This window comes from Neopelma chrysocephalum, unplaced genomic scaffold (genome assembly GCF_003984885.1).
Source record: "Neopelma chrysocephalum unplaced genomic scaffold, ASM398488v2 Primary Assembly neopelma1_103b, whole genome shotgun sequence".
Taxonomy (NCBI): Eukaryota; Metazoa; Chordata; class Aves; order Passeriformes; family Pipridae; genus Neopelma; species Neopelma chrysocephalum.
The window spans coordinates 165,924-177,339 of record NW_020897767.1 but is presented as its reverse complement, the minus strand read 5'-3'; the positions used below and the strand labels follow the sequence as shown (position 1 = coordinate 177,339).

Sequence of the window (11,416 nt, the reverse complement as noted above, 5' to 3'; positions counted from 1 at the left end):
GCCCCCTGTGCCAGGCTGAGGGGGGCTGGCTGTGCCCCCTGTGCCAGCCCTGGGCTCCAGGGGCTGTGAGCTGAGTTCTGTGCTGGCATCGTGCTGGTGTAGAGGGAATGGAGCCTGTGAGAGCGGGACAGCCGAGGAACAGGAGCCTGTGGTGGGGCAGCAGGAGGCCCCAGGGACCCCATAGCTGTGGGCTGTGCTCAATGTCACTGTGCTCCATCTCAGCAGGGCTCCTGCACAGCCCAGGCTGTCACCTGTGCTCCCGTGGGCAGTGGGACACTGGTGGTACAGTCAGCCCTGCGTGCTGTTCCCAGATGGGATCAGATGGTACAGGAGAGGAAGGGATCTCTTCTCAGAGACGTGGGTCAGTGTGAATTAACCACACCAGGTTTTTAGCACGGTCTGTCTCACCAGGAGCTGGGCTGTTTTGAGGATTCCCAGTTTATATCACTTTCCATGTCCAAGGGACACAGGCTCATTCCAGCTGCAGGTGTGGGTGCAGCGATCCGTTCCATGACCTCACTGCTCTGTGGAGGCAATGTGTGAACTTGCACCTGCACTTACATTTATGAGGCAATGAAGTTTAAACTAAGCAAATTTAAGATCTTGTGAACTCAGTGTCTACTCAGTGATTAACTCTATCAACTGCATTTTTTCAGTGTTTTCTTCCAAAAACTGTATTTGGATGAATCCAGTGACAGATAGAGGCATATGTTTGCCACAGATGTCCATGCTGTGGCATCTGATGTCTGGTCACTACTGCAGTACCATTCCCAGCTTACTCCATTTCTCTATGAAAAGATATCCTGGTTTTATTTTTAATAATAGCTGCAGCAACTTTCCTGGTCTTGCTCTTGAGAGTGAAAAAGTGTTTTCCCAACCAAAGTTTCCAGCAGTGCATCACAGAACTGAGAACATAGATTCACTGTGAGGATGCCTGGAGACTTTTAATAGCAGCTGTCTTTTATTTTTTATTCTTTTTCTGCTATTAGTTTTGTACAGTGATTTAAAGTCTGAAGTCTCCATTTTTATGGAATGCACTTCACAGAATGTTTCTTTAATGATTTTTATTCTTGCAGACACTGACAGTAGCTATTTCAACCCCTCTCTCTGTGTTCCTCGTGTGGGTGACCTGAAGGAACATTCCAGGCTGGAGAGGGCGGTGGCTGTGGGGTTGATCTCCAGGCTGGGCCGTGCTCACACTGGTGGTGCAGGGCCGGCCTGGCCCCACAGCAGCAGGGTGGGGCTGTTATGGAGCTCAGAACACTGTTCTTCTGCAGTGGAATTCAGTGGCTTTCTCACACTGCAACACTCTTCCCTTGCCCAGGTCCTCACTGAAGGTTGTCAAGGCAGCAGCCCAGGTCCTGAACACGCTGTGGCAGTACCGAGACCTCCGGAGCATTTACAAGAAGGTAAAGTACAGAGTCAGCCTACACGGGAAAATGGTGCCACAGAAACTCCTCATTTATTTATAACTCACCATTTATTCTGATTTGTTTTCTTTTTGCCACTCCACAGGATGGATGGAATCAAAGTCACTTTATTACACCAGTATCAACACTGGAGAGAGAGAGATTCAAATCCCACCCTTCTCTATCCACAGGCAATCAGCAGATGTCACCTGTCATGCAGTCAGGTCAGTCAGGGAGGGCAAAGGGGACCTGCTTTCCATGTTTTTAACTCAAAGAGCCTCTCTGGTTGCTACTAATTCCATCTAAAACATGGAGGTCAGGCTGTCTCCCCTTGGTGCTTGAGCCAAGTCCTTCAGGTGCTCTGGGTGTTCCCTGGGCTGTTCCTGCACAGTGAGATCCTCAGCGTGCACAGCTGGACGTTGGTGCCAACCACTGCCCTCTGCAGAGCTGCTCCCCCTGCGCTGTGTGGGCACCGTGGACGTGGGTACCTGACAGCAGAAACAGCGACAGACCCACAGCGAGGAGCCCGTTGTCATTCCCAACTATGTCATGTCCCACTAGGATGAGCAACCAAATACAAAAATGTTACTTTTCTGACTCCTCCTCGTTTATTTTTCGCCTTTGTTCCTTTAGCGCCTTCAGTGCTATTTACATCTTCCCAAGGGCTGGTACAAAACCTACCTGAAGCCTTCTATTTTGTCTTCCTTTCACATTTTATTTTATCCAATTTACTCAAGACTCTCTAGAGCAGATCTCTGTTAATACAGAGAAATACCCACCTACCATGGCTGCTAAAATCAGTGGCCAGTTCCTACAATACTCTTGTTCAATTCTTTACATAAAAGTAACAGCCCTCACACATTCCTTCATGACATGGTTGACTTGAAAAACAAGGGCTCCACGAGGGATTTCTTTTCCTCCAAGAAGTAAACTGTAGTGTCTTTTATGCCAGAGTTCCTCTCAACCACCAAGGAAGCAAGTACGGCGTAGGCTCAGGGAACTGACTGGATTCTACCCAAGTGTAAAAGGAGATTCCGATACCGTCACATTCCTATCTGGGCACTTTCTCTCCCCGGATACACCAGCAGAACAACTGTGTTACTCCAGTTCTTTTAATGGCAAGTAGGAAGTAGATGAGCAGCTCTAACATAATATTGAGAGGCTGTTGTACTTCAAAGACTACGTAGTAAAAACTCCTCAGAGGAAGTGTTGCTTTCCTGCTCCAGAGCGTGACAAGGCCAAGGGGAGGCAGTGGAAGTTGTCACCAGGGTGGTTCACCCAGGAACAGCTGTGACTGTTCTGTCCTTTCCCACCTCCCAAGTTGTGAACCCTCATGGCAGGAAGGGGTGAGGAAGGTTGGGTGTGTGAAAGGCGTCTGTTTCTTCTGAGAACCTCTCTTTTCCCACCAGTTGGCAGCACGTCCTCGTCCCCGGCTCTGCTGGGGATCAGGGAGCCCCGGCCCGAGTACGACAGGACACACCCCTCTCTGCAGTATTACAGTAGCCAGGGCGATGTCATGGCACACAAGGACATCTACACTGGTAAGGGACCAGCTGGGAACTGCACTGGGGAAAGGCTCCTTGGGGGAAGAGTTCAGTCACACACAGGCACTTCCAGTAGTGGGCTGGTTGTACCAACTGTTGCTTCCCATTTCCATTGGTTGTATTCGGTGCTGTGGCACAGGGCAGGGTGTCACCTGGCTCTGCTGATCTCTGTAAAACTGCCCCAGGGCCAGAGTAGATCCCTTTACATATTGGGAGGTGAGAGGTGGTTGGAATTCTTATTTTTATTTAAAGTACTATTACAGAAAATTGTTTTATTCACATTATATGATGATGTTATAAATTATAACATGCAGTTGTATGTTATAACATTATATTACTAAATTATACCAAAAGATCAGAATCTTTTCTCTGATATCCCTTTTCCTTCTCACTATGTGACACAAGTTGCACACCAGTAGATGATTGTCTCTAAGGAGAAGGAAATGCCTTGTTTTAAACATTATGAATCTGTAAAACAAAAACCAGCAACATAAAAAAGCCTCTTGGCTTCACTGTAACTGCTGCTGAGGGACAACATTTGCCTTTATTGTGTTATTACATTTTATCATTAGTAGGTGCTAAAATCTGCAGATTTAATTGTTTGCGTGCTACATAATAGGCAAAATAGAAGCCAATAGACTTAAGAGATGGAAGAATAAAGACTGAAGTTTATCCTTAAACTGTTTTCTGCCAGGTTCCAGCAAAGCTTCCCCAATTTACATCAGTTCCTATTCCTCACCAGCGAGAGAACAGAACCGACGGCTGCAGGTGAGCCCGGAGCTGCCCAGGCTCACAGGGGGGCTGTGGCTCTGGGCACTGCCCTGCCCCAGCCCCAGGGCTGCTGTGCCTGCTCCCTTACGAGTCCTCAGGGTGGGGTCCAAGACCTCTGCTCTGATTTGATTTGGGCTTGGGGGGGTTCGTAGGTGTGGTTGGGTTCTGTACCTTCTACAGCTGTGCTCTGAAGTTGTGTTCCCTTCCCAGGGATGTGGGAGGAGACATGCTGCAGGCTCAGGGAAATGTACCATTTCCTTGGGTACATTTCATGGAGGTTTGAGACCTGTGTTACAGTGTTACTGTCACTGGTAGAGCTGCACTTGGGAAAGGTTCTTTACAATGTGTGTGAGTTTAAGAAACAAGTATTTTCTCTGTTGATTATACCTTGAAAGCTTATTTTTCTATCGTTTTGCCAGCAGCATCAGCAATTATACTACAGCCAAGAAGATACCACCAGGAAAAACTACGATGCCTACCGGTTGTACCTGCAGTCCCCACACAGCTACGAGGACCCCTACTTCGACGACCGAGTTCACTTTCCTGCTGCTTCAGATTACACAACACAGTATGGACTGAAATCAACCACCAATTATGTAGACTTTTATTCCACCAGACGATCTTCTTACCGAGCAGAACAGTACCCGGGCTCCCCTGACTCCTGGGTGTAGCACCAGAGAGAACAACCCAGCATGGTTCTCGTCTGGCTCGAGAAGGACTGCAACGGCCCCGAGTGGCTTCGGTGATGAAATGCGAAAGTGAAAGACAAGAAGGAACAAGGAGGATTTGTTTGGGGTTTTTTTTGAGAGAGGAATTGTCAGGAGGAAAACTGGCAGGGACGGTTTTGCTCTGTTTAGGTGTTAGGTATCATTACTTGTAGCTCCTGTAGTCTGGTGAGGGTGTGGGCGATGTGATGAAAGGTTTGAGAATTGAGTACAATGAATTTGGAAAGTGTGTAGGTCAGAGCAAATTAAAGCTGATTTTTTTTTATGTGAATAAAAGTCTTGGTCTGATAGTTTGTACAGAAAAAATCCCCCAGCTGCCCCTGTTTCCTCGCTATTACTAAATGTCAGGATTGTATGCTACTGCGTCGTGTACATTTCTGCGTGCGTGTAAATATGGAAACGCCACCTCAGTCTCAAGTGCCATCCATTTGTAATGCAGTGTGTCATTGGAAAAGGAATCTGAAACATAGTGCACAAAAAGAAATCCAAGAGAAAAAAAGCCCAAACTTTAAAAAATGAATCGTGTCATTTTGAAGCACAAAGTCCGGTCCAGTACATCCACACCTCTCCCATTCCCTGCCTATTTCATAAGGAACTTCACTGCCATTTTCTATGCACATGGAATAACAATAAATATGGAAGTCTCATCCATGGAAAGCTGTTCCCTGTTCATTTTTTCTTATTATTTTCTGTGTGTGATATTCAGAAACAAATACCATGACCATGAATTCTAATTGTATGTTTTTCAGCAGGTTAAATATATCAAAGCATTTAGGCCATTTCCCCAGCTCTCTCCAGTGGAAATGAGTCAGGCTGGCAGCCCAAAGTGCTAAATCCTCCACCTTCCTACCAGGATTCGTGTTTTTATTTTTGATATGGGCAATCCAAGGTACTTCCGAACTGAAGCCTGTTTTCTCTCCATCACTCCTCAACTCCTCCCTTTCTCCTCCCCAAGGAAATGAAGGTCACCTTGCTGTCATAGAAATTACGGTCTCCATTTTAACTACCTTATGCTTGGGTTTCTTTCCAATAAAAATGATTATTTAAGTACCTAAATCACAAGCTTTCCTGTTGCTGAACAGTCTGTTACCTCTATACTGTCTGTAACCACCATTATTGCTTCCCATCACTGCACTTCCCTTGGGTTCCCAGTGTTTCCAGTATCCTGATGGCACCAGTGACACAAGAGCAGGTAAGCACAACAGCTCCAGGCTTGGGTGACATGGCAGAGTCACTGTTTGTATTGAAACGGGTCCTGCTAAGGACTAAGCATCTGCTCTTCCACTGTGAACTCTGACACTGCAAATATTTCAAAATAGACTCTTTCCCTATATTTTCCAGCTCACTGACATCCCTCCAAGGAGTATCCTGCCATCATGGCTCTTTCAGGAAGCTGCTATTCCAATGGCACTTACTCCAGTAAGTGCCAATTTATAACCCCCGCCAAGGAAAAGGTACATTTCTTGTTCACAATCAGGTCCACTATGAAGTTCTGACTGTCGTGCCTCTAGTGGCTCATCACTCTGACATAAAAAGTTGCTTTTCTGTGCTTGTGTAGAAAAAATCGACAGATGAGAAGTGATTGGAGCTGGGCAGCTCCAAGGAGTTCAACAGCACACGACACGTACAAACTGCGAGATACTAAAAGATATTTTTCTTTCCTTTGCTTCCCACCATTTGACTCTTTTCTGAAGGTGAAGGTTTAAACCCATGATAAACAGGAACAAAATGAAGGGGATTCTCATGTTTAACTTTGAGGAAACAAGTGCTGCTGTTATGATACAACAGAAATCGTGAAATCTGTGCAATGTTTCCATGGCTCAGGGTGCTGCAATGTAATTCTTTAGAATTGATTCTCTTATTCCATTACCCAGCAATACTTTTTGAAACAAGGACACTTGGGTGGATAAAACACATGATGACAAAGGTATATCTTTTTAGTCCTTCTGTGAAAAAAAAATTGATTCTATAACTAAAATTATCCAGTAGGGTTCTTCTCCTTAATGATATTACCCTTTACCTTTCAGCACCATCACACAGTGCCTGGACAATTCTTTGTCTCTTGTACTCTGTGAAACAACTGGCATCCAGACCAGAACCAGGTCTTGAACTTGTCAGGTCTCCTACAAGAAACAGGTAAGTTTTACAGATGTAAATCCCACAGATTTTATCAGACACATAGTATAAGCAGTAGTAAACAATTATATCAATGCAAACCCACTGACAATAAGGCTGCCTTCACTAATTGGTCTTGTCCATGCTTTAGACACTTAACAATAGTGTTCTCTCTAACAGTATTCATTTTGTGCTGAACTACTATAAGCAGAAAATAAAACCCAGGGAGGGGCAATTAAAGCATGTGTTAATAAAAAACAAGCTATGCCTGCACCAGAATATAAAAATAAGCCATATACCTGCACCAGAATTTTTGTTGTCTCCATCAGGCTCCTGCAGCATCTAAATCCAGCTCTGTTGGTTCAGTTGAAAAAGGTATTGCCTGTCTGTCACTGAACTTAAGAAAACAGCATTCAATTCCCAGATGTAAAATTACTATCAGTTTATACCAGTAGCCACAATCTAGTAATTCTGACATTTGAAAACAAGCAATACTGGAGATGAGATGGATAAGGGAAAATACTGCAGAGTCATGAGCAATAGATTTTTAACAGCAGAGAGAGCTGAATTCAAATATGACACATGAGGAAGGTATTCCATGTGTCTGTGTGCTGAGTGCTTGCTTTAGATGTGGACTGTGCCTGGTGTATAATTATGCTAATAGCTGTTAGCCAGATTAGATCAGACAGTCTGCTTGGGAGCATGTTGATTCTTGATCCTGCCAAGTGACTTCTCAAACTTTGCAATCAGGTAATAACCTGCCTGTAGAATGCAGATTCTAAAGGAGGAATTGTCAGGAAAGATGAAGAGTTCCAGAGCACTGAGAGCACCACTCAGGAAAATTTCCTCTGACTTTTGTCTCTCTATTACAGTTAAAATCCTGTGTCTGCCCCCAGGCTTTCCTACATCTGCCTAGGTGGAAAAAAACACATTCTGAAAATACGTAGAACCATTATAATATAAATTCCATTCTTAATTCAGCCGTTCACAGACTACTACTATTAAAAGAAATCTATCCCCAGCATCAGGCGAACACCTCTGAAGTCTGATATTTATGTGATCAGGAAATGGGACTGAGGATGGCAGGAACAGCAAAAGATTTCAGCTGCACTATCCCATGGTCACAGAAGGATGGTTCTCTCATTCTTCTCACCCAGACAAACCAGCCTAATAATTTCTAATAAATGAAAGCATTACATAAAATTAGGCTTACAAATCTCATCTGGTGCTGTGGCATTGTTGAGGCAGTGCCAAGGGCTGCCTGTCAAGAACGAGGTGCTCCAACAAATACTGTGTAGATATCGTTTCCATCCACAACAGCTTCTGGTTTAAAGAGAGGAACCAGTGACAGAGGTATTGAAGTCAAGAGGGCAGAAGAAAAATAAAAAAGAAATTGTAAACTGTATTTAATATTGTAAGGAATCCACAACATGAACTTATGATTTCTCATTTAAACCAAGTTCCCATGCTTTTCCCAGGAATTCCTGGAACAGATGTACAATGGCACTGAACCTTGTCATTACTAATGCTTTAGGCAGCACACCAAAGCTGTGTTACATGACTGCCTTGTGTGGTAAGCCATGAAACTTCACCTCTCCAATCCAAACAGCTCAGGCAAATAAACTGGAAAATCAGTATTTTTCTGCTGAGGCAGAGTGACATGACATGAAAATCCCTTACTACTGACCAAGTCCTTCAGGATGGGCTTCTTTTGTTATCTCTCCTGCAGATCGTTTTATCTGAAAGAATTTGTTTCCCCAATCAAAATTGCCATCATGCACTTCAGGCTAAATGCTTTTGGGCAGAGACATGCAGCACTATTGACTTTAATATTTGCAAAGTAAGTTGCTTTTCTAGGGAGGAAATTGCTGCATTGCAAAGCTATTTCCTGCCTCATACACACAGAATTAAATATCAGAGAGATCTGGTTTAGACTGGATGTCCTTTCACTTTTCCTGCTCCAAAAATCCAAGCCAGCAGAAGTTACCCATAAAGGTGGTTGATGTGCTGTAAATCCTTACCAGTTTCTTACTCACTCTTCTCTTTCATGTTTTTTACTTCATACAAGGGAAATGTTGTAAAATCAGACATGAACAATCTGCTTGAGCCACCGATGCTGGGAAATTTTTACCTGAAACCTACTACAACTAATGATACATATTTTCTATATTAAGCAACAAAGAAAAATAATGGAAGTTTCTCAGTTCACAGCAGTTTTGGATGCCATTCTCATTGGTATCAAATTTTATAACTGATGATAAAAATATATTTTGAAAATATATTTTTAACACAAATGTCATTTTATGGACATTCTGTATTAATTAAGGGTGAAATTATGGTGCTGCTGAAGGCAACGAGACTTCATTGTGGCCAAAGAGTTAATTTCATATCACAGCTTTTCAAAGAACAATGAAATTCAGGCTACATTTTCTGAATGACAAAATTGGATCTTTTGACTGAAGTGATTAAATACATCATAATTACAATGTTATGACAGGTGGCTTTTTTTTAAAATAAATTCTGTGAAACATTTATACAGGTTAAGTAGTATAACTCCTAAGTTTGACGGGTTTGTTAAAGGCTACATTGTTGTGGTTTTGGAGTGTGACAGTAAGTTTTTACAGGCCTGGAAACAAAGGGGGGTTTGACATTTTTTTTTTTGCTATGTAACTCCTCACAGCAGAGAGAAATCTCTGTGTCTAACAGTACCCTGGGCTGGATTTCAGAGTAAAGCCTCTCACTGGTAGGCTGCATGTGTTTTTTGCAGCACTCAGAGTGTTTTGAAACTGTCTCTGATTCTAAGGGGTTCTTTCTCCTACGTTAACAAGGGCTTGTGAGTATCACCGTACAGTTTGGTGTTATTGCCTACAGATTAAGCTGCTTCTTTAAGCACCCAGGGCAATAATCAGTACTTAAGTCAGTTTTGTACACTGAAATGCAAGGAGACTCGCTTAAATTACTAAAGAATTTTATAATAAATTAATTGGATCTTTCATATGTCTTGTTCAAACTAACAAAGTTCAGCCTTTGCGCTCCAAAGGATTTGGAAAACCTCCTGACAATGACAGACCACGCTTTATAACGTTAATGTGGCTTTGCCCAGCAGCTTTGTTGCTGTCCTTTCTTGGCACTTAAATCCTTCCTGCTCATGCTGTTTCTCTCCTGTATTTATGACAGGATAGGTGATCGATATGTAAGCTATTGTATCTTAGCCAAAAATACAATTTCAGTAAGGTATAGGCAGCAGGATCACCAAGATAAAGATCTTTGAATGTGGATTATATGAGTAATGCATTAGTAATAAAAGATGGTAAAATCATAAAATAATATAGAAATAGGATGGTGAAATCAAAAACTAATGTAGAAATAGGAAGTATTGTGAGGTATTTTTAATGTTTGCGAGTTTTGAGCAGATTCTTAAGAAAAAAGGGAAGGAGAATCATTTTGATAACTGATGTAGAAAAAATAAGGTCTTTGTTAGTATGTGATGACCAGAAGACTCAAACTGCTTATGATGATATGTTAGGGCCTTAAAACAGATAGAAAAAAATAATTTTTATTGCCTTTGTTGTGTAAAACATCAATCTTTGTTAAAGTCAGTTTTTTTTTTTAACGAGGGCATGTGAACACCATGTTTTTGCTTCTGCCTCAAGTAGACACTAATGATTGAAGAGGGGAAGATTTACCTCACTGAATCAAGACCTTTGAATCCACAGCAATAATTTTAAAAGTCACCACCCCTCACTCCCCTCACCGCCCCTCAACCGTCACCGCCCCTCACTCATCGCCCCTCACCGCCCTGAGCCCTCACCGCCCCTCACTGCCCCTCACTCACCGCCCCTCACTGCCCCTCACTCACTGCCCCTCACCGCCCCTCACCGCCCTCAGCCCCCACTGCCCCTCACTCATCGCCTCTCACCGCCCTGAGCCCACACTGTCCTGAGCCCCCACTGCCCCTCACTCATCGCCCCTCACCGCCCTCAGCCCCCACCGCCCCTCCCTGCCCCTCACTCATCGCCCCTCACGGCTGCTCGCTGCCCCTCAGTCAACACCCCTTCCCGCCCGTCCCCGCCCTCAGCGCCGCTCCCCGCCCCGCCCACCCCGCCCCGCACACGGCGCTGCCGCCCGATCGGTGTGCGGTTCTCGGCGCTCCCGGGCCCTGGTGCGCCGTTCCCGGTCCCGCCATGGCGCGGAGGAGGCGCGTCCCTCCCGCAGGTAGGGGCCGGGGTCGCTGCGGGGGCGGTGTGAGGGGCTCTCCCGCCGCTCCGTCCTGGACAGACGCGGCTCCTCCGCGGGGAGCAGCGGCCGTGCGGAGCAGGGGTGGCGGGGGGGGGTCCGTGGTGCGTGGCCCGCTCGCCCCGGCAGGTCCCGCACCCGCCCCGTCTCTGGCGCACTCGGTGTGCGGGAGCGACGGGGACAGAACGGGCGTCCTGCTCTAGTGAAATACCTGTTTAGGGTGCCAGCCCTATTCCTCGCCTCCTGTTGTAACGTGAAAAACTTCCTTTCCCCCCTCTGGTGGCACTCTGAGGGAGCCTTCGATCGCGGCCGCCTGCTCCCGCCGCCGCGCTGCCGGCGCGAGGGTTCTGTGGGAGTAGTAGCGGATTGTGAGGGGGTTGTAGCGAGTGTTTTAGCGCACGCCGGGGTTTTTGAGGAGCCTGTAGGTGCGTACAGCGTGTGAGCGGCTCCTGGGCCAGCCCGGAGCTGTGTGGAGCACACGAGTGCGTGTCCCGCCTGTCCTGGGGCACAGCGGAGCTGCTGCGGGCTCCTGTGGAGCTGAGGGACAGTCACTGCATGGACAGCCCTTAGAGCTGAGGGACAGTCACTGCAGGGACGGCCCTTGGAGCTGAGGGAC

General features: G+C 45.6%; 1 protein-coding gene and 1 long non-coding RNA gene across 11 annotated transcripts in view; one reads left to right on the top strand and one right to left on the bottom strand.

Annotated features, from left to right (window-relative positions):
• The window catches only part of PKP4 (plakophilin 4), a 53,796-nt gene that overhangs the window by 38,015 nt on the left and 4,365 nt on the right, over positions 1-11,416 (top strand). For 4 of the 10 annotated variants that reach the window (XM_027695823.1, XM_027695825.1, XM_027695822.1 and 1 more), the window contains 4 exons: positions 1,325-1,409; positions 1,516-1,633; positions 6,477-6,585; positions 8,043-8,137. In XM_027695823.1, the coding sequence (XP_027551624.1) occupies positions 1,325-1,409; positions 1,516-1,633; positions 6,477-6,585; positions 8,043-8,137 (407 nt within the window). The other 6 variants (XM_027695832.1, XM_027695827.1, XM_027695828.1 and 3 more) reach the window with 5 other exon arrangements.
• Positions 5,788-8,136, bottom strand: LOC113973553. Its single transcript, XR_003536245.1, has 3 exons — positions 7,778-8,136; positions 6,864-6,961; positions 5,788-6,572 (listed from the first exon to the last, which is right to left on the bottom strand). It is a non-coding gene; the product is annotated as an uncharacterized LOC113973553 (long non-coding RNA).